The sequence below is a fragment of the Populus trichocarpa genome, chromosome 3 (assembly GCF_000002775.5).
Source record: "Populus trichocarpa isolate Nisqually-1 chromosome 3, P.trichocarpa_v4.1, whole genome shotgun sequence".
In the NCBI taxonomy this organism is placed as follows: domain Eukaryota; kingdom Viridiplantae; phylum Streptophyta; class Magnoliopsida; order Malpighiales; family Salicaceae; genus Populus; species Populus trichocarpa.
Window position 1 is genome coordinate 10725523 of NC_037287.2, and position 26470 is coordinate 10751992.

Sequence of the window (26470 nt, forward strand, 5' to 3'; positions counted from 1 at the left end):
GAGAGAAGAGATAAAGTCTTTGGGAATTGTAGTGGAGAGAAAAAGGTTTTTCAATTTGGTTGTATTTTAGCAACAAAAAAGACTGATCTTGATGTCAAAGAGTTTTATTCGATAAAAGGAGTTCAATTGTGGTGTTTTTTTTTATAAACATGTCTGAAAAAATAATCAAGGTCCATTTAGATTTATTGATTCAGTTGATTTTTTTTTGTTTTGAGTATTTTTGGGGTGTTTTTAGGGTATAGGTAGTTTGTAGAGGTTTTTATGATTTTTAAGGTATTTTTAGGTGAAAATAGATGGAAAATAGATTTTTAGACCAATCTTTAATTTTGCAGACACCATAGTGGTGGTTGAAATTTGAACAACAACCTAATATGCGATAGATCACTCGCCTATGCAGGTGATATCTCAACCAATTTAAAAATAAAAAAAATAAATAAAAAACCTTAGGCATAAGCCTGATCTTCCAAGTATAGTCATACACAGACTTTTTAATTCGCTTGCTTGACCTATTTTTATTTTTGTTTTTTCTTTAATTTAAATTTAAGTCTTTTTTTTTAAAAATAATTAATTTAAAATATTATAAATATGTTAATTCATTAATTTTTAAATTAATTAAGAATATATTTGAAATTTATTAAATACCCATAGGAAACGGGATTTTTAAGGTGTTTTTAGGTGAAAATAGATGGAAAATAGATTTTTAGGCCAATCTTTAATTTTGCGGACAACAACCTAATATGCGATAGATCACTCGCCTGTGCACGTGATATCTCAACCAATTTAAAAATAAAAAAAAACAAAAAAAAACTTAGGCATAAGCCTGATCTTCTAGGTATAGTCATACACGGACTTTTTAATTCGCTTGCTTGACCTATTTTTGTTTTTGCTTTTTCTTTAATTTAAATTTAAGTCTTTTTTTTAAATAATTAATTTAAAATATTATAAATATGTTAATTCATTAATTTTTAAATTAATTAAGAATATATTTGAAATTTATTAAATACCATTCAATTTTTACTTTTTTTCAAGTTTTTTTATAATATTAGAAAGTTTTTTTTTTTTTTACAAACCATCATTAGTTTTTTTTTATTTTAAATATCTTGTTTCTTTCTCAGAAACTTTTACTGTCATACAATTAAATAAAAATTAAATGATGTTATTAAGATTAGTATGGTTTATGACTTACGTCGCGAGTTAGCTTGGACTAACCAAATTAATTGAAGATGTCATCATTTTAATATATTTTTTAAAAATTACACCTTGTATACATTAAATTCTAAATTTATAATCAAAATTTTACTTGCAAATAAAAAATACACATATTTCTTTTCCATTTTAAAAAATTTCAGTCAATTCATCACAAAACACAAGATAAATACCTAATATTTTGCGATAAAAAAATATAGTGGTCTTGAAATTGGCTACTAGTGGACCAACCTTAACATGCAAGGAATGTGGAGTCAGCTTTTCAAGATATCTCACGGAGCTCCAACCTTAATCATGGTTTAAGTTTAGATCCACATGTCAAAACAGATCACAAGAGAAATTAAGTGTTTGTTTAAACTTAGGGTGGATATTGATTTTAAAAATATTTTTTATATTAAAATATTTTAAAATAATATATATTTTTTATTTTTAAAAATTTATTTTTTATATTAATATATTAAAATGATTTAAAAATATAAATAATTAATTTAAAACTAAAAAAATTTAAATTTTTTAGATTAGACCTCAATACCAAATATAACCTAAAACTAATCTCAAAACATAAGAAAATAAAAAATATTATCCGTCAAAGGATAACTATATAATACAGATAAATTCACGACCGTCTTAAAAAGTGATGGCAATCTCCACGCCAGGGGCCCAACATGACACGTACCCAATTGTTTTTTCAAAACCCATATCCACCCAACACCACGTGTCATCCATTTATCAGATTTCAGAAATCCATGCTTAACACCCGCTCGTCAATGTAACCTCCCTCCGTAATCCCAATCTCTAAAACTCCTATACTAGTACTTTCTCTCTCTGTAAGTGAAAGTTGGTTGAGAAAAAAGAGGAAGGAGTAGAATCCAGGCAATCTAGGGTTTTAGTTTCCAAAAATTCTTTCACAAAATCAAATTGGTCACGATCTCTCATCGATCACGATCTCACCATCTCGATTTCACCGCCCGATCAAAACCCCTTTTTCTTTTTTCTGACGATGGTGATTTCATCTAGAAATCCCAATTCAATTATTTCGAAGTCAATCGGTTCTCCTAAGATCAGTCTCCATCTATGTAATCTCCGTAAAAGCTTAGGGTTTTTATTTTAACTGGTGTGAAGATTTCAGTTTGGTCAACTATTGTGTAAATACCCATAGATTCACTCAGGTATATAGTATATAGAGATATTGTTAATTAGGGTTTATTAGGGATTTGGACGTGATTGTGATTGATTTGGTGTCATAATTTGGGGATATTATGATAATTGAGGAATTGAGAGTAGGCGAGGTGGAGAGAGGGGAGGAGGAGAAGGAATTGCGTGCTGTGGGTGCTAATAAGAAGGAGAGTGAAGGCGTTATTGCGTGGAATGCAAAACGGGTTTTTATTGGAGCTGGAGCTCGGGCTTTGTTTTACCCAACTTTGCTTTATAATGTTGTTAGGAATAAGGTCCAGGCTGAGTTTCGCTGGTGGGATAGAGTTCATGAGGTATATTTTTCGCTGTTTCATGCTTGGATCATTGTTTTTTCTTTTTTCGCTGCTTTTGGAGCTCTTTGATGTTTTTTTTTTTTTTTTGTATGTGTGTGTTTAATATGGCACATGTTGATGACATGTATGAGGGTTTTTGCTTTATATGTGGAGATTGGTTTAGTTGGGGGTGTTTGACGTTTCAAATTTGATTCTGTTTTTCGGTTTTTTATAGTATAGGATTGTGTAGATTGGGTGTGTGGGTGGATTTTACATGCTTGCCATGTGTTTTGACGCTAATAAGTTTTGTTGTGTTTGTTCTTTTTATGGGGTTATTTCAGTTTTTGGTTGAGTTCTGATGTCTGTATGTGTAGATTAAGTGAAGGAAGTGTGTGTTTAGGATAGGAGATTGGGCGGTTATTAAAGAGTTGTCTCAAAGCAAGTGACAATATTGTTTGGGAGTTTAACTTCATTCCCTTATCCTTTGCCAACTTTATTTTTGTTCTCTTGTACCGTTTAGATTTCAAAACACATTTGTTTTCTCTGTGCTTGTAAACTTACTAGGACGCTGAACTTCTGATGATTGGAGTGAGGAGCCACTCCAATCTGGAACTTTTATCATTGGTTCTTTATGCTTGTAAAATTTAAACTTGGATTTAAGTTTATTAAGAATGCTTGTGTTTTTTTAATTAAATGTTCTTGTTTGGTGAACCATGGTTGCAGTTTTTTCTCATGGATTATCTGTGAACGAGTTTTCAATTTTCCATTTGTCTATTCCGGATTGTTTTTACATGATGTCTTTGCAAATGTTAATATCATTAGTAGGTGTATTACGCCATATTCTTTGAGCTCAAGATTCTTGGAGTTGTCTGAAAATTTACTTGTGCCTTTGTGTAATGAATTTCATATCAAGTAGCCTTCTCAATTTCATCTCTTCTAACATGTTTATTTGCAGTTTATATTGTTAGGTGCTGTTCCATTCCCTTCTGATGTTCCATGCCTGAAGGGGCTTGGTGTTGGTGGTGTGATAACACTGAATGAACCATATGAGACGCTAGTGCCAACTTCTTTATACCATGTAAGTGCCTTTTTCTATCCTCTCTATCCTTTGATAGGGGTGCATGTGTTAATAGTTCATATTTTTATGAGCTGGTCACCTTGGTAGATAGCTGATACATGTTATGTGAAGAGCTATTAACACATGCTTCCTGCTCACTTGCTGTCTACTAAATGAGCCTTCACTGCCCGCCTGGACAGTTGTCTGCTTTCGTGGTTTTCCACCTAGTATTTCAGCTGCGTTGTTTGTCCAGTGATTGCATTTTTAGTTTAATTGTCTGTTTCTATATTTTTTCAATTCTCATTGTTTGGCATTCATTTATATGAAATTCCACACAATTTTTTAATAGTTTCTACATTTTGACTTACAAATATATTGGTAGGCTTATGGCATTGATCATCTGGTGATCCCCACGAGAGACTACTGCTTTGCTCCGTCCTTAAATGATATATGCCAAGCTGTAGCCTTCATTCATGGTGAGATTCATTTGTGCTTTGTGACAACAAATATTTTTACATGCAGGTGAAGTTATTATTCTTGTGATTCTGATGCTGCTTATGTTTTGTTTTACTTTGAAGAAAATGTATCATCAGGACGAACTACATATGTTCATTGCAAAGCAGGACGGGGACGCAGCACAACAATTGTTATATGCTACCTGGTCATCAACCCAATTCAAAACTCAAAAGTTTGTAGGTTTTCTTTTTCGTTGCAAGTATTCTAAAGTTGTGTTTTAAAGTGCAGGTGCACCACATGCAGATGACACCTAATGCTGCATATAATTATGTGAGGTCAATCCGACCAAGAGTGCTTCTAGCATCTGCGCAATGGCAGGTATGCTTGGGCAGGACCTTGTTTTTTCTATGATTTAGCTCAAGAAGTTAAGAATTTCACGTGTAAATTGTAGTTTTCATGCTTAGATTTTACTCAACTTCATGAAACTGAGTGCACAAAAATTTGATAGTTAGAATTTCTGGTCTTTTATGCGGCATTTTTGCTTTTCCTTCTGATTCCTATAACCAAGGAAATTGAAAGGAAAAAATGATGATAATTTTAACTTAATATTTTCACCAAAGTCCATAAAATGCATGTTAGAACTTCCTAGATCTTTTCTAACAAGGTTCATGCATATCCTTGATTAGTTACTAGCTCTTGTTAGCAAATGCAGGCTGTTCAGGAATATTATTATCTAAAGGTGGACACTAGCGATCACAACTTCAAATTGGCTGATTTAGTTTTTAGAACTCCAAGGCCAGCACTTCTGCAGGGTATAGTGCCATTTGATGATGGCTCTGTAGTTGTTGTAACAGAAGCAGATCTTGATGGATATAATCCAAGTATTGAATCTGGGCCTGTGGGAAGTGAGATATGGGCTGACCTAAGTGTTGTCTGCCGTGTTCGAGTTGCTGGTCAGGCAGCTCTGGCAAGAATATCCTGCCTCTGGCTCCGCTGCCAGGCTCACCAAAAGATTGTTGGGGAGCAGTTAAACAGGAAGAACAGCTGCTCAATCAGGGCGGATCACTTGGGAGCTATCAGTGTCGACATTCATGTGTATTGAATAGCTCTGGTAAAATTGCATGTTAGTTTGACAAGTTTTTTTTTTTTTTTTTTTAATCTCTGAAAGTAATAATGTTCAACTAGGCAGGAAAGAACTTCGGTTCCTGGCACCCCTTGTACATCGAGTTGTTCTGTCTCGAGTCAATGCAAGAAACATGAGCATTATGGTCAATATATGCATTTGGTATTATGATAGTGATTGCTTTTTGTTTTTTGTTTAAAAATAATATTTTTTTTAATATATTTTTTATATTCATATTAAAACGATTTAAAAATATTAATTTTTTTTTTTGAAAGTGTGGTTAAAACAAATACACCCTTAATGATGGTGCTGTTTGCGGAAGAACATGCTTTCATGCTTTGTGATGTGATTTGCTTCTTGTATTTTTATGTTAATCCTGAACCAGCAAATTGTGAGCTTGCTAGGAAAGTATGAGTTGATGGACCATCACAGCCAGGGCTAAGAGATGATGAGCAAATGAGATATTTCTCTAATTAGTCACATGTTTTTTAGGCTGGTATGGAATGCTTCGGAAAATTCAAAATCAAGTAATCGCTTTTAGAAATTTCAATTTAAAATGTTGCCATTCTGAAGGTTATAATTTCCAAAATGCTGGTTAATGGATCAATAAATATTAATTGTTGATGAGAATGTCTGTAAGGTAATGAATGCCAAGTTACTATCCCATGTTACAGAACAGAAAAGAATGGGAAATTGGGAAATAAAGGAGACAAGATAGAAAAAATAGAGAATGGGAAACTGGGAAATGAAGGAGACAAGATAGAAAAGAGACAAACAGGGAAATTAGAATGGGAAATAGGGAAATAAAAGAGACAGGATAGAAAAGATAGAATGAGAAATTAGGAAATGAAGGAGACAGGATACAAAAGAGACAAATAAAAATGTCTGGTAATAATGTATAAAATAAATTGACTACTATTATAGTAGGTAAGATTAGAATGGAAATGGCATCCATGCAAAAGGTAGAGAGACAGTCAATGAGCATCAAGACCGGCCAGTCAAGCTAAGCATCAAGGTTCTGAAAAATGTAGATAGAGTTATAAATGATAGCAAAAGTGCAAGCAAATCGATAGTTACCAGGGCAGTTGAAGGACAGTACTGTTGCCTGCGAATGAGATCAAAATTGCAGACTTAGCAGTTATCTTCTTGTTCTTCATCCACTTCACGAGTAGATAATGTGCTAGCCATCATCATGCGATGAAGAGGCGATGAGTTAAGTTGTGACAAATCAGAAAAGGATTCGTGAGGGCTGTGCAATGTGAACATGGGCATCAAAACATAGCATGACAGAATGATTTGATCGGAAAAAAGAGAAAATTCAGGACTGGAAATCATGGGATCAAACAAAGGCAGCGGCGTTAAGCCTGCAGCGGGTTTGTGGAATCTGGGTTGGAAGGCAAGATCAGGGAATAACGGGTTTACTTTTTTAAGGTTTTTAACTTAACTAAATAAAAAATCACATCAATTTTCTTCATTTTCACCATTAAAGGCCAATAAAACACAAACTTGAGCCTCTTATAAGAATTTTAAATTCCAGTATAATTTTCAAAACAGGAATCATGAGCTGTTTTCACTACTTTTATCTTTATGTCACCCTCATTTCCAACCACAATTCTTCCTTTATACCTGAGTATCCCATTAGCAAAACTACATTTAGAATAATTGTTATCTCCCACTATCTTTCCAGTAATGACCTCTTGTAGTTAAGAATCATTTTTATAAGATTCCATGATCTTTTTATACCATGTTGGCACTATCACTGTCATGGTACTACAGCTACCTTAGCCTTCCCTAACATCTGTATTGTCCAATCCATTATCCATCACCACTCTTCTTAATAAGGCATCAGTAGTCTTATTCTCTTCTCCTTTTCTGTAGAGAATCTAGTGCCGTAGTCCTACTAACTTTGTCAATCCTTTCCTTTGCATGGGAGAATAAATTTTCTGATGTAACAAATATTTTGAACTTTCAGAGAAACTGATCATGCTCCAAAAATGCCTTCATTTGTCCACTACCATTAAAATTGGTAGGTATTCCTTCTTATATAAGGATAGCCCTAAATGTTTAGAGCACAAAGCTTTAATTAGAAAAGGCAATGATTTAATTTCCTTCTTTAATGAGTAATGCCATTATTCTTGTAGCACAAGCATTAATCTCCAATGCAAAAGTCTTCTTAAAATCAGGTAATTTCAAAACTAGTGCCTTACACAAAGCTATTTTAAGTTTTCCAAAAGCTATTTGTGCATCTTTATTCCAGTTGAACCTATTCTTCTTAAGCAACTCAGTCATTGTCTTCTTTAAGGTCTATGGAAACTTCTTTAGATGATAAAATATGCCTCAAATACTCCACTTGATATTTACAAAATGTACATTTAGATCATCTGGCAAATAGATGATGTTCCGTGATGTTTCAGTACTGACCTGAGGTGGTTAACATGTAAATCAAAGGTAAAACTGTAGACTAAGATATCATCAAAGAAAACCAATACAAATTTTCTTAAAAATGGCTTCAATATATTGTTCATCAATGCCTGGAATGTTGCGGGGGAATTTGTAAGTCCAAAAGACATCATTTTAAATTCATAATACCCATAGTGTATTCTGAAGGTAGTTTTTTCTATGTTAGCAGTATGCATCCTTACTTGGTGACAACCTAACCTTAAGTTCAACTTTGAGAAACACTGAGATCCATATAAATCATCCAAAAAGTCATCTATTAATGGAATTAGAAACCTGTTTTTTATTGTCAATTCATTGAGCTGTTTATAATCCACACAAAACCTCCAACTGTTGTTCTTTTTAACAAAACTAGAGAGGCAAATGGGCTGCTGTTAGTTTAAATTATCCTATTAAGAAGCATTTTTTCATTAGTTTTTCAATTTCCTTCTTATGTATAAATGAACTTCTACAAGGTCGTATATTCACTGGTTTAACATCTATATTCAGACGAATTTTGTGATCTAATACTCCTCCCAATTAATCTTAGGATGCACTTTTTTTTTCTTGTGATTCTTCTCTTGTTTCAATGGAGAAGAATTGCCCCTACAAAGCCATATAATGCCTCTTCCATACTCTTATGCAGTTTTGATGTTTTGATTATCCTTAAACTAGCCTCTTCAAGTATTCTTCTAACCTCAATCATCCTTCTTTCTTTTTTAAAAGACAATTTTATCTTGATGAAATCAAACAGAATTTGGTGAATAAATTCTCAACCAATCCACTCCCAAAACCATGTTATACGTACCTCCATAACTTTAAAAATCTTAAACCTGTTTGAAATTTATAACATTGTATTAACCATCAAAATTTTAGACAGAACACATTACACCTTATGACACTTATATTGGCAACAGTTACTGCTAATACAGTGGTCCCTTCTCTATAGTAGTTCTATTTCCTTAACTACACATTTATTTATAAAGCTATGAGCACTAACATTGTCAATAATAATTATAAGGTTTTTGTTTTAACAATTTTCTTTAATCCTTATTGTATTATGGGCATAATTCTCAGCCAAAGCATTTAGTGACAACCCATACTCATCTATTTGATCTTCACCGGTTATCATCTTATTACTATCTCCTTCCTCTACTTCTAGAAATTCATCATTTTGTTCATCCACACCATTCATCATATTCAGGTTCTTTTTGTTACAGTTATGGCACAGAACAAATTTATCCTTCTTTTAACATTGCCCTAACTTTCTCATCTGTTCATATAAGGAATTATGCATTCGTTTTCCTCCTTTTGTCACATCAGTTTTTATAGTATAAGGAGTATTGGAAAAAAGTTTACCTAATGGTATTCCATTATTGAATGAAGGAGATGTTCTATTCCTTCTAGACATAGCCTGATTAGACTCTTCTTGCCACCGACCTAATCGAATGTTTGTACTAAGACTGTTAGCTTCAAAATCTTCAGTGTTGATTTAATATCATCTTCAAGTCCACTAATAAAGCTAGAAATGTAATTTAATTATGAAAGTGAAGGATTCGAAGTGCTTATTAATAACTTAAGCTCCTCAAATCATTCAACATACTCCTCTATTCTATACAAGCTTATTAAACTCCTTTACTACATCATTTCTGCTACCAAACCTTGTACAAATAGATCAAACAAACTCCTCCTAATTAGTAAGATCATGATCCCTATCAAAAATCCTTCAAACCACACTTTTGTCTTACCTTCTAAGTAAGGTGAAGTTATATCCTTCAAATCACTAACAAAGAGTTTCTCGTGACTTGAACATTATTTTTTTAGGTTATGTTTTTTTAATCCTATTCCCAGCGTAGCTTGTGAAATAACCTAGTATATACTATATGAGTCCACTGTAAACTCACTTACATGCCACAGTGATTTTACCGATGGATTTTAATTTTCTTTTTTAATTTAACACGCTGAGCCCACAGGTCCAGCAAATCTGAGTAAAGAGTGCGCAAAAATATAGGGCAAGAAATTCACCCCAGGCCGCTACATACTATTTGAGTGCACAATAAACTCACACACATGTCATACTGGTTGCACGTACCATTGTAGAGCCTCCAGGTTGCTGATGAGAAGGGCGTGCAAAGGAAAGAACGGAGAATCAGAAACTAACATGAGTGGATTTGCCCAGAACTATAGCGGGTTTCAATCGGCAACTGGGAGCAGGCTGGGAAAACAGGAAAGTAATCAATAAATTATTAATCGATCATGTTTCTTTATTTTTGAATGACGTATAAGGACCAATTTAGCTAGCAAATGTTATAGCTGCACTTGTGTACAGATATGTTTCCTGGACAACCTGGATTTCATGCACGCATGACTAGCCAGATGCAGGGAGACACAAAATAGTGGATCTAAGAACGTCATCGATACCAATAGTTACTGTGTAAAGTCGTAATTCATGTTTTCAACGCAACAATACAGGCCAAATCCTGGAGCTGTGTGGAATGGCAGACATTAAGGGATTTGATCAGAATGTCTTTGGTATAGCAAGGCTAAAGCAAAAGAGGACAATAATTTTACTATACGTATTGATGATCCCTGTCAAGGGTCAAGCACAAATAACCGTAGGCTTCGATATTCCATATTCATAAATCAATCTGAATCATTCTCCTCTTCAAGACCAACTAGTTCCCTGAAAATGTCTTTTACTGAAGGTGTTCCGTCATTAAAGCTGCCCGCAACTTGTTTCCTATGGTAGTTTTGTGTGATTGTGCCTGGAAGTCTATGCACCCTGGCATTGCTATACTTTTTTACTGAAGCTTCATCCACCAAGAAAGGCACAACATGCTTTTTCAAATCGCTCTTAGAAATTCCAAGATGACCTCCTGACACATTAACGAAATGAACTCTTCCAGCCTCGTCTAAGGTCCTGAGACCAATCCAGTCCTCGGTGTAAAGCTTTGTCTGCATGGAGGAAAAAGAAAAAAAGGTTACGACTAAGCTCCTGCTCAAATATATATATTTTTTTCTTAACAGAGAAACTTATAGTTCATAAAGTTAAATAAATCTTAAAATGAGATCCAGGCAATTTGTGCTATTCACTTGTTTGTTTCAGTTGAACAGAGATTATGCAGAAATCTCTGTATATCAAGCTCAATAACTTATGCAGAAGTCTCAGCCACGAAACATATTTAGATTTGAAAATTTGTTACAAAACAGATTATACCTCTTTTGCTGGGACAATTGGCTTGAAAGCCCCGTCTGGATAATATCCGAACCACGATGTCTCCTTGGGTATCAAAATACTGTCATTTTCGAACTGTTGAAATTCAAAAAGAGACAAAAAAAGAAAAAAAGAAGCAACAATTAGAATTCCACCAACTGTCAAAATCAAGAATAAAATTTCCAAAGGGACCAAGTAATGTTATATTAAGAAAAAAAGGAAATTCTTCTCACCATAATAAGCACCAAATTTTGCAAGCTAGAGAACCTTTCCTTGTAAGTTGTGTTCCTTCCCTCAGGAATTTCATTGTTAAGCTTCGGAAGAAACCTGCATTTCTCTAAGTAGCGTGGAATATCCTACCAATCAAGAAATATTTCTCATATCAAGATGTTGAGCTATCACTACCCAATTAGTATAAAACAATTTAATTTAAGGAGACAACAAAACCTATCTTTAATGGCCATCCTTTTATAAGATTGATTCCATGAAAACACACTTCAAAAAAAGAAAAAAATCATAAACCAACAATAAATTGGCCCAAGCAGGCTATAGATTTCTGTGTTATTGCACAATCATACAGGCTTCCTGAAGAAATTGATCACAGAGAGATCATGCAATCAAAAGAAACTTCATTTTGTTATCTATACATCAACAGAGCATGCTACTCACATTAGGAAATTTAAGATAGCCACTGGGAGCCAGGTGAGCCTGCAATTCCACATGTCAACTATAAATTGTCAAGCCTTCTCAGGGATATTTGAACGAGAAAGATATTTGACAGCAGTAATGAAAGAGGGAAAAAGAATTCCTTTTCTTTGCTCCTCCAAAAGTTAAAGAAACCCTAGAGATAGATGCATACCTGGACATAGTCGCTATAGATCTCAGACTTCATTAGGGCATCTGCAAGTATGCAAAAAATGCCAGACTGCAAAAGTATAGTCATTTTAAACATATTAATCAGAACCCTTAGAAAGAAACTAAAAAGGAGTTTTTATTTTTATTTTTATATAGGTGCTTTCCCACATTCAGAAGAACTAATATATAATAAACCATAATAATGCCTTCATAAATGTATGCACAAGCAGTTCTTGGACCTGTGTCAATTCCACACCTTTGTAGTTGAAGTCCATATTACTGCATTTTGACTCTGTATCGTGCATAAAACCCCATGCCCTTCAGTGCCATTCATTTGTGTTTTACCCTATATGATTAAACTTGATTCGTACCTTTGTATTTCAACCTCTTGACTTTCTCCTTCTGCTCTACAATTTTATTCTTCAACCTATATCTCTATCTTCAGTCCAACACCTTTATAAGGATGAGGATCATTTGGTTAGAACCAAATGGACACATTTTAATTCTTTGATTTGTCTTCAACTTATAACCTAAAGACCAGCCTTATGGTTCAATTTAAAATTTTCAAAAATGCATTAACCAATCTACATTTTGCTATGGAAAACTATAGAGGATACTGTAACTTGGTCTGAGATCACAAAAATGATTTAGCTTAATGGCCTTACTGTAAAGAGTACGATGATGAACTCATTCAAAAACAGGGTCACTACTTAAGATGAAACTCAAGAATCCATCATCATTTACAATGAGAACCACAACCTCTATAATTATTTTGATACCATCTTTAATAAAAGACATTCCCTCCATGCTTAACTACTAATATAAGCGTCACAAACAAGGATTTGTGTTTGGAAAGTACAGCAAGCCTCAATTGTTAACTGATTTGATCAAAAGTTTTGGATCTCAATCAGTCCAGAAGGCAAAATAAATCCAAGACCAAACTTAAGTTTTTTGGTTTGGTTTAAATTGGTACTCACTCAGATGGCACTGCTCTAGGAAAACTTTTTTTTTTTTGTTCCCTTTAGAAATTCCCCCAAAATCAACCAAACCAACCAACCGAACAATCAGGACTCCTTTGTGCCTTAAATTTTATTTATTATGCATTAAGTACATCCCTTTGTACCTCAAATCCAACATTTGAATTTCAACTCCATGAATTGGTGCTTCGGTCCCATAAAATTCAGATGCTGTAATTTGCAAAAAATAGCTATGCCATTAGTGAATTATTTTCAAAACAACAGCTAGAAAGTTGCGATTAATCTTCTGTTAGTATGAAACTTTTTATCTCCTATCTATGTCAATGAATATCCACAAGTATTTAGGTCAGAAAGGCCCTTTCATTTTCAATAACACAGGTCCGATTACAGTGCAGTCTTCCTACCAATTACCAAATAGAAGGGAGACAACAAAACTTTTTAACATAGTAGCTTTGACATTGTCTCGTTGAGAAGCTTAACGATATTTTTAACCACATAGATGTTTTACAACTTGTAAATCAAGTTTATATTCAGCTAAGGTGGTGGGTAATTGCAGCTTGAAACAAGGCCATGCACAAAATATTTTTTCATCATAAGAGTTGATTGAAGATGTAACATGCAATTTGAAGCAAGGGTGTTTGCTGAACCTGCTTCTACTTTCTATCATTACAAATAGGTATAGATAATTTGAAGGGCTTTTCTGTATTTTCAGTGGTTTTAAAGCTGACTCTCAAAAGCATTTTTCCCATTAAACCCTGCTAAGGCATTTCTAAGAATACGAAGAGACATCTTGAGGAAGTACAAATAAGGAAAAACCAAGCAAGAGCTTACCCCACAAAGAGGAACAGAGGCAGTGCCAGCATGTGGTCCCCCTAAAGAAATGAAATTCTTAACCTGTTTGGAGACGGAGAAGTTATTTGTTATTTAAAAATGTATTTTTACAGAATACTTTCAGAATGTTATGTAGAAGATTGATCTGTCAAATATTGATCAACCTAAAGCAGCACTGCTCAATGCAATAATAAAAAGGAACTGTGGAATACAGTAATACTATTTCCAAAAGGGAGAGCTAAAGAAGTTCATATAGAGGTTGTGCTTACAGGAGGTCCACCATCACAAAACTCTACCACACCTCGACCAATTAAGTTGCCCTGTTAAACCAAAGGTGAAAGGGAACAAAAAAGGAATGAGCAACTTAGACAGAAGTTGTCTAACCATCAAAATCAGGTAACAAAACCATATTTTTTTATAACCTGTAACAAACTCTAAGTCATTAAACATAATAAATGCAGACCAGACAGGCATTCTTCTTGACTTTATTTACATATTTATTCATCCATTTTTTCCCCAGAAAATACCAGAACCATCTTTTATCCTCAAGAAAGTGTATAAGATTGGTACACCAATTAAAAAACCATTACAACAACAAATTGCAATATCCTGAAAAGTTATGGACCTTATGGTAGATATGCTACATCAATGCAGTTCCACAAGATTTTCAAATAAGTAGGCCAGTAGCTGAAATTAATCATCCATTTTACTCATTACAAGAACAACTTTAAATGCAAACCATTCTGGACAAGTAGAAAAACTTGTGATCTCTCACCATAAAGCTGAAACAAATTCTGGATGGACAGATGGCATGAAGCTAATGGTTAAAACTGATGCTGTTTATACTGAACAGGTGGCAAAAACTTGTGAAGTTAGTTAATTAGGAGGTATTAGTTGGTTTTGCTGGGAGTTAGTTGATGTTATAACATAATTGGACTATTGCCTACAAACATGAGCCGCACTTGATAGAATATTCAGTTAAGTAAATATGACTCATTCTCTCTCTCTCTCTGGTTCTATCTTTGCCTTCTCTCTCTTGCCTGACTCTGTAACTTCTTCATTGCTTTCTTTTTTCATACCCTTTGCTCTTAAGAAAATTAGTATCACATCATAAACAAATGATGAAAGCAAGAATGACTAGCAGGATGCGATGAGAAATATGAAAGCATTGAGGAGAGTGATTCAAACTACATGTGCTAAAGTAATAAGAGGGTGGAAAGCTTATTAGTACTTGGCTCCCTAGACCTCTGTCCTACCAAAAAAGATTGAAGTGCCATTATCATATTTTAAGTAGAGAATATCCTAGATTAACAGACTGGCAAGGAAAAATGTACGACAAATTCCATTCGTACGAACTCCTGTTGAAATGAATGATTGATGCTGCATTCAGCATTTACAAACAATGAGACCAGCTTGATTCTTCCATTTAGTCAACAATCCAAAGGAAAGCCTTCTCTTAGCTGAACTCAATCTCTTTCTAGAGAAAAACAGAATGACATGACCAGATCCCACAATGGGCTTTGCACAACCAACCATTTTTCTTAAGAGGCGAAAGGATGCAATAACAAACAATTGAACTAAAAATGATGAATAATTTCCAAGAGAGGGTTCAGATCACATGTACTGATGTGAAATTACTTGAATGAAGGGATGGCATTGATTTCTTTCTCCCCTTTTTTTTTAGGAAACCTTCATATCAAGATGGGGAGACCTTATATATTTAATTCACGTTTATGAACTCCTACAAACACATATGCACTCCACTTTCAATATCATGTTCTGACTTCTGATGAGGGGATAAAAATGCAGTTGATTTGCCTTTACAGCTTTGTAGGACTGTTCTTGATCAAATCTTATTACTGGTTTCCTACTGTATGAAACAGTAATCAGGTCATGTAGGTAAAAGGATTAATAAAAAGTAAGGGTCTGATATAATAAAACAAGGCACCTTTGAACTGTGTAAAAAAATAAACATCAACGGAGAGAATGTTCCAAACAAATATGTGCAATGTGGAAATAATGCAATGGCCATAAATTACCTGGGAGAGACCAACTATGTTGTAGCCCTTGCTCAATTCTTTCATTTTCTTGATCTTCAGGTATAGAAACAAATATGTTCGTGGTCAAACAAGCATAAAATGATAAAACAAAAAATAGTAACCATAATTACCCACAGAGCTCTCCCACCTTGTCACAAACAATTTCTGTCTGCAAACACATTATATGTTTCAAATTGTAAGAGAGTGAGGAATGCTATGTCAAAAATGATAGGCTTGGTAGTAATTCCACTAAATTTACCTGCTCCTCAAGAGGCATAAACCAGGAATCCCACGCTCCATCCCCAATTTCTCTGCACAAAGAAAAGCAATTGATGCAATGGAACCACATTTGGAAAATAATTTACCCATTAGTGCTCATGTTGTAACAATTATCAGGAGGGAAGGAGAAAAAAAGAGATTGAAATTCTCAAGTTTTGCCTTGAAAGACAATAAAAGTCAAGTTTTAGCACTTTAGTTTACTAGAAATTCAGTTTGGCTGATTGTAGCAAAAAAACTTTGCATAAAAATTTAACAGGTTCACATTCTCAGTGGCCACTTAATACAATCCAATGTTTAAATAGCGAGAAATGAATTAGATAAGTAGAAAAATAGATATATTAGGATGATTTAAATGACATGAAGATAGGAAAGTAGAAAAGCATACAAGCAATATCCTGGAGACCCAGAAATGCTTGTCAGTTCCTCAGTGAAATGTTTTACTCCTCGATTCTTGCATTGATCTCCAATGCCTGCCATAAAAGGAAGAATAAAAAAAAAAATGAATCACAGAAGCGTAAAAATACAAATTCAAATAGAATGTCATTGAACTACAGTATCCACTATTATGTTAAATGGTTCGACAAAATTTACGAAGCTAGGCATGCATTGTCAATAAGAAAGGTTAACTAACATAAGTAATATAGAAAGCGAAAGCCCAAAAGTTTGGAAATGCTGAAACTTAAATTAAACAATCACCCAAAAGAAAAAAAAACCAGAATGGAACAAAAGCATTCATCTAATTTCAAATTCTGAATTAAAGACAAATAATTCACACACAACAGTTTGAGTGTCTAAAATCTGCAGAACATCCAAATATTGCTAAGTAATATGTATTTTATATTCTAGACAAGCTTTGCACCATATTTACTCCATGCATGGGGATGAAAACCTATGTAATACTTTATCTGCCATAATAAGAAAGTCCTGTCACAAGAACCCAGTACATTATGCACTCCAAGTAACTGTTGTTTTCTTGCCAACTCCAGTTTACATAATCAGCCAGTCTGAATACATCTGCAACATATGCCCTCTGTCCTTGATTTATGAATTCACTTCTATAATATAAGAACAGTTGCAGGTAAATCAAACACTTTCATTCTCTATAGTTTTTATTTTAGTGTTACATTGAACGACATGATTTACCTGGCATGAAAACATACAAGTTACAATCTTTTTCCTAATACAATAATTTCTCTCGAATGTGGAATTAGATTTCATTTTATTCTCCTTCCAGTAAGCAGCATGTTCACATGTAAATCATGATTTTTAGTGTTATGCTTTATTTACTAAGTTCTCCTATAATATAAAATAAAATAAAAGAGTCTGCGAGGGCAGATTAAGTTCTCCTATCATCTTCCTCCTAATCTGCAGCTTATGTTAATACCCACAAAAGTTCACCTTTTCTCTCTCTTCAAATTCTTCATAAAACATATTAAATCGAAATAGTGTTGGTGTCAAGGCATCTTATCTGGACAGAATTTTTTTAATGTCACTGCTCAATGCCAATTGCCAAATCCATTAATAAAATTATAATATAATTATCTTTATTCATTCATAAAAGATAAAAGGAAAAGGAAAACAGTATGATTCACTTTAGTAGTGAACTACACAGAAGCAGAACAATACTTTCTAATCTAATAATAGACACAATCAGACTCCAAAATATTCCATTATAAGCGTTTATCTGACTAAATTAACACACCCAGAAAAAGAAAAGAGCAAGATACAAGAACGGGTCACTAAAAAACTCAAATAATAAACCAAAAAATGGCAAAAAAAAGAAAATGCTTAGGAGCAGAAGACAATTACCATGAAGAACTATAAAGGGCAAGGAATGTGCAACAGGTCTGATTACAAAAATCAAAACAATGAAGAGAAAGACAATACAAGGACAGTGAAAAGGCATGATGTAAATGGTGGGATTTCTGTTTTGTTTTTTAGCTGCTCCAGGAACTTTTGAAACAAGTTGAAGTTCCGGGGAAGAAGAGTTTGAAGGGGAGGATAAGGATAGGTAGAAGAAAGCTAAAAACATGGAGGCAATAAAGATCTCATGATCCTAACAACTCCCCTTGGCAGTGGCATTTATCAATTTGGACAATCTATCTGATCATATACCAATAACTTGACTCGTGGCATCTTTGTTGTTGTTGCTCTTGCTTCTTCAAGTCACCAACTGGAATTATAATTATTATTTTAAAGAAAATTAAGCCAGAGAAAAAAAAAATTATAATAATTGCCTAAATGATAATATTAATTTCAACCGTGCTTCATTTCTTTTTCTTTTTTTTGTTGTTGTTGGCTGTCATAATTGTTTCGTCCAAAGCAATTGATCAAAACAATTATTGCAGGTCTGTCTTCCATGCTGTGTTATGAATTGTGGAGCAATATGATATATCATATTACATAATTAATTATTTGAATTCTTTTATAAGAAATAACTAGTATTATAAAAAAAAAATCTGACCCGTGACTAATTGAATAAAATAAAATATTAAATAATATAAATATTCTTGGGAATTAGACAAGGAGCTCTTATTTAGGCTTGGGTTGCCTTGATTTTGCCTGATCTATATAATTTTATAACCTTATAGTTAAATCTTTATCCATTCATCATTAATTAAAAAAACAAAACATACATATATTAAATGTGAGCAAATATTATTTTAAAAATGAGTTTAATATTTGTCATCAACCACACATAACTCACATAACCTAGAATGATGACAGCTTTCATAGTGACTTGATATCACTATGGCTTTTATTCTAGAGAAGTTCAAAATTATAAATAATAAATACATTAACTATTTTACTCTTATATGAGCACCCCACATGGATTCAAAACGGTTAGATAATGAGTAATGAGGACTCGCTAGTCAAAATTTTTGATTTTCATACCCTATTTATTATTTATTAAATAAAATATTTAGATATTAATAAATTATTCATCAGGTTTTGAATATTCAACGGGTATCTATTATTTTGCTATTATTTATTAATTAATAAAAAAATAAAAAAGTTAAAATATATATTTTGAAGCATATATATGTTTTATGTCAATATTTAGATATGTATATATCATATTATATTTGTATTAAAAAAATTTAAATATATATATATATATATATATATATATATATATATATATATTAAGTTAGGTTCGGGTAGGTTTTGGGTCTGTTTTGACTATATTCATACCTTATTTATTATTCATTGAGTCAAAAAAAATACCGACTTATTCAGGTCGGTATCCATCAGGTTCAGATTAAATTATTATCTCTATCCCCAAATCTACAAAAAGAGTTATTTTACAACTACACAAGTCCATTTCTATCATCTCCTCGACCACTTTAAAAGATTGTTCTCATTAAAGGTTTTCAACAACCTCATCAGTGGCACCATTCATGGAAAAAACCCTTTGAACAAATACTAGTTTCTTTTTTCTATTTTATAAGTTAAGGTTTCTTTCTATGACTATGACTGATAATCAAGATACATCAAGGGTTGGAAGATTTGTTAGCCTTTCAACTAACAATGCTCCTCGATCTCTAAAGATTATGTCAACAAGTGAAGCTTCTAACTGAAGCTAGAAATAGCCAAAAGCCCTACCAGCTCCATTTGTTTCATCTCTTTCTTCTTCTAATATGTTCAAACAACTCCTTTTTTAAGGTGGAGGAAGAACAAAATGACATGGTAAAAAAAAAAAAACAAGAGATCATCATCACTCTTATAACCTTTATGGAAGTCATTCTCGTAGCTATGAGAAGCACTCTCCAAGTAGACAATAGAGAAGTGATATGGAAAAAGCTAAAAACAAATAAACATATAACTAAATCCATAACCACCACAATTATTCCTCAAACTCCTCTAATAATCCTGATAGAAAAAGTCACGAGTCTAAGTCAAGTTCATTTGTGGTTTAGACCATTGAGGTAGAATTATACAATCCTCATCAGTAAAGACCTTTTTACTAATAAGATATGTCTTGACACTTGTTTCCCTTAAAACTTTATCTCTGCCAAAATAAAATTATATAGTTATAATGGGTTAACTACCTTTTAGAGAGCATATGCAAAATATACATAGCAACATATAGTTAATCATGTAAGATACCAACGTAATGTGCAAGATTTTGCCTACAACATTTAGAGGGCTTAAACATGGTGACATAACTTAAACTCTGGCTTTATATTTATCTTTAAGGATCTCTATATTAAGCTCATTTTCTGATTTAGCACTAGTATCCCAATATAAATAAGTTTTATAAAAAATATATGTTATCTCTTAAAATAAAGACGAAAGCATAAAAGCTTACCTTACAATGTTTAATAAAGATACGTTAAAAGTATAAAGCTTATTAGAGTTAAAAACCGTGAAGGTTTTGATTAATGAAGTCCATGACCTAGCCTTATAAAATGAATTATACCTCCTCTTGGATAGAAAACTTTGAAAAGCTATGCAAGCCATAAAGAATTATATTTGGGTTGAGTAAATGAGTATGGAAAGATAATTTCATGCTCACTTACCATATGTGATAGGATAAATGACTCAAGTAAAGTTAATCTCTATATAACTCTTGGGTAATAAGAAAAACTCAAAACAGTCAGTGCATTATTGTCTCCTCTTTTAGAGCTTCAAACCATACCACTGAAAGTCACCTAAATAAAAGTCTACATGATTATCTAAGAAAAAAAACTATGTTTCACCATCTCCTATAAAAGGAGATCTACAAAAATAAAATCATAAAAAAGTATTGTTTGTTTTATCAATATAAAAACTATGATGCAAGGAGTGCTCTACCTAAAAACAAATATAAAGGCTCATAAACAAGGGCTATCTCTAATAATTTATAAAGAAGAGCTCCCTAATCAGACTAGAGAAGGGGTAGAAATGGGGATATCAAAAGGTATTTTCATAGATAAACATGATCCTAACTGGGCTATTCTATATGGGAGACTTCAACTAAGAAAATAAAGTATATGAAAAACAAGTATTGGTGATGTCCTTTTTCCTAAACTTATAGAATGAGCCAATTTTGTTTACCTTATAATTTGGATAGGACATAACCTTTTCTTATGAAGATACCATAGTGATAACCAAAGTTTTTGCCAATCACCAAGTTCATAGAGACCTAATAGAAAGTGGTAATACGATGAGTATTCTCTTTAAAAATGTGATGAACTATATCTTGATAAATAACTCTAAGATAAAGTTGGTCAAACACTATTTGTTGAGATATAAAAAAAGATATGTTAGTGAAAGGTGCCTTAAAAATACCAATAATCATGGGTACCTATCATAAATGCAAAACTTTCTGGCAAACCTTTGTAGTCATCAAAATATACTTGGTTTATAATGTCATCATTGAATGATCCTTCTTTTATGGGATTAACTTTGTGATTATCATCATATATTAAGCCATGACATTCTCCATAAAAAAAAATGATAGGCACAATAAGAAGAACTAATTGGCATCAAATATATCCATATTTATTTGTTTTAGAAAGCAAAATGATATGTTTATAAAGGATCAAAAGAGTTAAAGGAAAAGAAGGAAATACACATAAAGGTTAAGAAAGAGTTACAGAAAGTCAACCTCTGGAAAAATGAACTAGCATAGTAATTGAATTACAGTTTATAGTAAACTTTGGATTGAAAAATTTTACAATTTAAAGTGATAATCTCACTTTTAAGCCCTCATATATGCCTAGTATTAACCTCAATATTGAACACAAAACCTTCATTCACTTTTTTTTTTTTGTTAGAAAAAGGAATTTTGAGAAGGGACAAAGGATAATATCTAAGGAAATTAATAAGCTCTTTTAAAAAAGCTTCATTTAAGAGGTAATGTACCTTGACTAGTTGACAAATATAACTTTGGTTAAAAAAGTAAGAAGGATACCATAACCAAATCTATACCTTTTATTATTATTTGGAAACTATTTATAGATGGGTCCTCCAATGTAAATGGATATGGAGCTGGAATTGTGCTAATTAGCCTCGAAGAACATACCATTGAGTATGGATTGTGTTTTAAGTTTTATTTACCAAACAATATAGTGGAATATAGAACTCTCTAAGCCAACCTTAACCTAGGAAAATCTTTAACCGTCAATTCTTTACAAGTGCATAATGATTCATAATTGTTAGTAGGTCAATGCAGGGGTCATTTTAAAGATAAAGAGCCTTCTATAATTAATTAGTAGTAGAAGATACTAGGGCTACTAGTCGGTGAAAAAAAAAAAAAAAAGAAGGAAAAACAATCTTTATTGTATGAATTCCATGTTCAAGTAAAAAAAATAGATTCTTCCACTTTAAAGACCTCGTTCTAAGAAAGCTTGAAACAACAAAAAATGCAGAAGAAAATGGAAAGTTAACACTCTAATAAGATGAATCTTACGAAGTTATTAGTTTCATCAAGAATAACACATACTATTTACATGATAGAGAGGGGAAGATCTTACCCTATGCATGAAACTTTGATCATTTTAAACTATACAACCAATAAATTGCAATAACATTGTAAAAATTACAAAACATCAATAAAATCTTCAGCCATCTTATCCATAACTTGGAAGCTTACTTATCTTTGAGGATTTCGAACCTTGTCAATGGGGATTCCATGATCCCTCGATTGTTTATCCCTATGATGAGAGACTTGTTTGTCAGATATGGTGGAAGTGCATAAAATTAGTGGAAATTGTTGGTGGCTTCAAAATTCAGTTCATGAAAGATCATTTAAAGCGAGTTTGGTCTTGAAGCCGTAAAGTTTGCAGAGGAACAGGCTCAGGTGATTTTATATAACAAGAAGGATTTCTTAAGAGATCGAGTAACTACGAAAAGAAATAGACGCAATCGAGCAACAACGTGAGCATTATATAACATACATCAATACTGAAACAACAGATATAATGAAGCAGTGCTTCAGTGATGCTTTGGTAATGAAATGGAAGCCTGCAGCTGACAGTCTGCTTTAGATTGGATGCAAAATATATAATCCTTCTAGCTCTCACTAGCCAAATTTCTCGTCTGATTTAAGACAATTTATTGTATACAGTTACAATCTTGGATTATGAGCTGGTAAGGGAGGGATTCCAGTTCCATCAGGTTTTTCTTTTTCCTGCTTTCATTCCTTCATTATGGAAAAATGGTTTCAGATCAAGGAGAAGAATATATCTTTATTATTATCGTAAGTAAGCATGTTTTAAGAACCTATTCACTGTGATCATAGAAGTGGAATTTCCATGTCAACTTCAACAGAGAAACCTGTAAAACAAAAATGATAATCTTGATGTGATATGTTATCTAGACAAAAAGGTAGAAAAATGATAAGGGAAATAAGAGAGATTCTGGTGGCTATTTTGAATGGACAATGTGATTTGGATTTCATAATATTTTATCTTTTCCAAATCATAAATCTTACAAAACGGAACAACTAATGCAAGTGAAAAAAAAAAAGTAGAATTCTTATGCATCATATTTTAAGAGAGAAAAAATATTATCCTAGTCTATTCCTTCTGGTTTCCACTACAATATTCCACTGCAGACTATTTCTAACAAGATTTCAGGACTTGATAGTGCAGAATCTGCTTGCCTAGTGATGACTTGTGTTTTCATTTTACAAGCATATCATGGTAAGCCTGTTCTACTAGAAGACATAACAACAGAGCTCCACCACTGTTAATAAAATCCTTCTGAAATCTCAATCTTTAGAAGTTGTCTCGAGTATGTAGGGGAGAAAATCATTCAGTTGGATACTTCCTACAGTAGATTCTCATTTTCTGTCTGTTCATCAACCTTCTTCGAGTTACAGATTTTTATGCTTATCATCATTGTTGTCACCACAAAAATACATAGCAGAATGTTCAAGATCATAGACACAGCTTCACCTGACAATACATGCACAATTGAAAAACCTGCAAAAGTAAGATCTGAATGTTAAACTGATCTCCGTATCAAATTATGTATATAAGTTGCTTCTGAATAGGGCAGCAGAGGACCTAAGTGAACAACAACAAAACCTAAGGATTTTAATTCTCAATAATGAAAAAGAAATAAGTACACGCATAATTGTGAAAAATGTGTGTGGATACTTGTTAAAAATTCCAAGTACGGGAAAGGTGGACCACTGATATGATATTTTAGAAAATGAATGCTCTCTCTGGTACCCATAAGGAAACTTCATGAAATACCCAGAAGACTTTTCCTAGTCTTGTTTACAATTCAAAGTCATTGTCAATTTGATCAACTTGTTCCAGGCATCAGATTAGTAACCTCTTATCAGCACCATTCGGCAATGACTAGTAGCTAACAGTGATCCAAGGGCTATCAGAAGATTATGACTTTACCTTTATCCAGTGTTATGTTGGGACAGCCTGATTTAGGTCCTGCTTTGGACTGGAACACACATGAGCCTACTTGTTCTTCAAAATCTTTGCGCCCAGGCATACTCCAAGTTAATTCAAGGCCAAAACTATTATCAGCAAGATAAGGACTGTATGAAAATGGAATGGGAATAGCTTTCAATGGTCTGCAAGAAACTGGAATGGGCAACGAAGATTCGACTGTGTAAACATGATGTCTGGAACCACTCAAACATGAAACCTCATCGAAAGAAGGCGAAAGCCTGGTTGAGCAATTGAGGTATATAAAGTTCTTCAAAAGATAGTAATACTGGAAAGGTGTACCGGAGAGGTTAAGATTAAGAAAGACTTCATGGACACAACTTTTGGGGTCAAGAAGACTGAGTTTTCTGATATCATAAGAGATGGATTTCACAACTAAGGGTCCATAAGTTGGGAAATGAATCATGGTGGTGTTATCTCTGCAAACAAGTTCGAAACCAGGATTACCACAGTGCTGGGGTTGTTGGCCTAATGCTCGGAATGGGAAACGGATATCAGGACCGCCGTGACTGCACTTAACCATTGGACATTTGGATTCAAAAGCATTTATGGTTAGAAACATGGAGGAGAAGAGAGTAAAGAACATAAAAGCATCCATTGTTTGTAATAACGAAGACACAACAGTTTGGCTGGTTCTGATTTCTCCCCTATACAAGTCACATAGAAAGATCTTGCGCATCAACCTTGTCTGATTGAAATGTTAGACTATCAAGAAAATATGTACTCCTCACTACAAGTTAATTGCCTTCCAAGTAACTTGTTTCCCGGTAAATTCTCCCAATGGAAGATATACAAGATGGAAAGAAATATATTTTTTTCCCCATTGGAATACAAACAAGATGGAAAGAAAGTACTATAAAGTTTGTTTCCAACTCGTAAATGTTGGGAAAACTACCTGGAAACAACTTACTTTTAATTTGCCCACGCACGCAGCACTTTTCTAGAGGACTTTCCTGCCTACCAAAGAACTCTTCTGAGGTTATGGAAAGGTTAAGAAGAAAATAAGAAAGTGTAGGACACCCTAAATGAATGGAAGACATGCAGAATATTTTAATTTAGAGTGAGACTGCGCACTGCGAGGTCTCATGGAAGCTGTAGCCGGCCCTAAGTAACATGATTAAATTGTTGGGTTTATTTACTTTCTACTTTTTTTGTTCCCCTGCTTTTGGTGCTGGTGGAATATTTTCTTTACAAAAAGCAAGCAACGGGCTGCAAGGGGAGTTGAAGAGGTTGCTTGGGACCCAACTAAAAATCTGGGCGTGGAAACAAGATAGTAGCTCCAGCGTTTGGTGATCTAAAATCTAGGCAGTGGCCTGTCTTTCACGTAGCCTTGATGGTGATGTATGCAGAATTTCAAAATCATTTACTGCAAATCACTTTCTGCTGCCTTCCACTTGTCTCTCTTCTATCCTCTGGAAGACTTCACTCGTGGGTCTTTCCGTAAGAAGATGACTTTTCATTGTATTTCGCCAACATTTACGTGATTTTGACCATTGGGCGCAAGCTCTTCACAAATTTTTCTTTCTCCAAATTTGGAAGATTCCTAAACAGTGTATTTTAATTGTTATCATTTACGTAAATTTCGACTTCTTCGTAAGATTCTGAACATTATTAATTAATTGAAAAAAATATATATATATATCTCATAGTTAAAATCATAGTTTTAAAACTTGACCCGGGACTGGAATCGGGTCAGGTTAAAGAAAAAACAGAGGAAGGAAAAACCTGATGTGACCCGGCGACCCGGTCAAAAACTCGGTTATAACCCGTTGATTTTTTTTTTACTAAAACGACGTCGTTTTGATTTTTTTAAAATAAAAAAATTGACCCAGACGATCTGGTGACCCGGTCAAAACCCAGAACCCGGGCCAGCCACCGGACCGGGTCTAAAAACTATGGTTAAAACTATAACCTCACTTACAATGCACCGTAAATTGTAATATTGCATTGTGTTACTTGGTTTTTTTTTATTTGATTTCTTTTAAAAAACAATTATAACAATAGCTAAAAGGACTCAGTCTTTTACTGTGGACTGCACAGTGCAGTCCACAGTAAAAGATGAGCTTTTTTTTCCATTTTTTTTTGTCTTCTTTTTTTTTTTTTTTAATTTTTTCCTCATTTTTTTCTGT

At 33.3% G+C, this 26470-nt stretch overlaps 3 protein-coding genes across 4 annotated transcripts; 1 reads left to right on the forward strand and 2 right to left on the reverse strand.

Annotated features, from left to right (window-relative positions):
* Positions 1 to 1934: 1934 nt before the first annotated feature.
* LOC7471644 (phosphatidylglycerophosphate phosphatase PTPMT1) lies at positions 1935 to 5481 on the forward strand. Its single transcript, XM_002303330.4, has 6 exons — positions 1935 to 2693; positions 3628 to 3750; positions 4112 to 4205; positions 4308 to 4390; positions 4474 to 4563; positions 4898 to 5481. The coding sequence occupies exons 1-6, from the start codon at positions 2466 to 2468 to the stop codon at positions 5285 to 5287; spliced, it is 1008 nt and encodes a 335-aa protein (XP_002303366.2). The 5' UTR covers positions 1935 to 2465; the 3' UTR covers positions 5288 to 5481.
* Positions 5482 to 10160: 4679 nt separating this feature from the next.
* On the reverse strand, positions 10161 to 18117 carry LOC7461990 (uncharacterized). Its single transcript, XM_002304259.4, has 12 exons — positions 17749 to 18117; positions 16325 to 16409; positions 15920 to 15971; positions 15809 to 15829; positions 15661 to 15714; positions 13891 to 13941; positions 13622 to 13684; positions 11818 to 11883; positions 11628 to 11666; positions 11192 to 11314; positions 10962 to 11054; positions 10161 to 10699 (listed from the first exon to the last, which is right to left on the reverse strand). The coding sequence occupies exons 1-12, from the start codon at positions 17969 to 17971 to the stop codon at positions 10388 to 10390; spliced, it is 1182 nt and encodes a 393-aa protein (XP_002304295.4). The 5' UTR covers positions 17972 to 18117; the 3' UTR covers positions 10161 to 10387.
* Positions 18118 to 23293: 5176 nt separating this feature from the next.
* Positions 23294 to 25659, reverse strand: LOC7471645 (RING-H2 finger protein ATL22). Of its 2 annotated transcripts, XM_052451558.1 has the most exons (3): positions 25252 to 25652; positions 24285 to 24850; positions 23294 to 23852 (listed from the first exon to the last, which is right to left on the reverse strand). In XM_052451558.1, exons 2-3 carry the CDS (start codon positions 24745 to 24747, stop codon positions 23698 to 23700), a joined length of 618 nt encoding a protein of 205 aa, XP_052307518.1. In that variant the 5' UTR covers positions 24748 to 24850; positions 25252 to 25652; the 3' UTR covers positions 23294 to 23697. The 2 variants fall into 2 exon arrangements, with proteins under 2 accessions (XP_052307518.1, XP_002304296.3); XM_002304260.4 differs by having other exon boundaries at positions 24285 to 25659.
* Between the last annotated feature and the right edge of the window lie 811 nt (positions 25660 to 26470).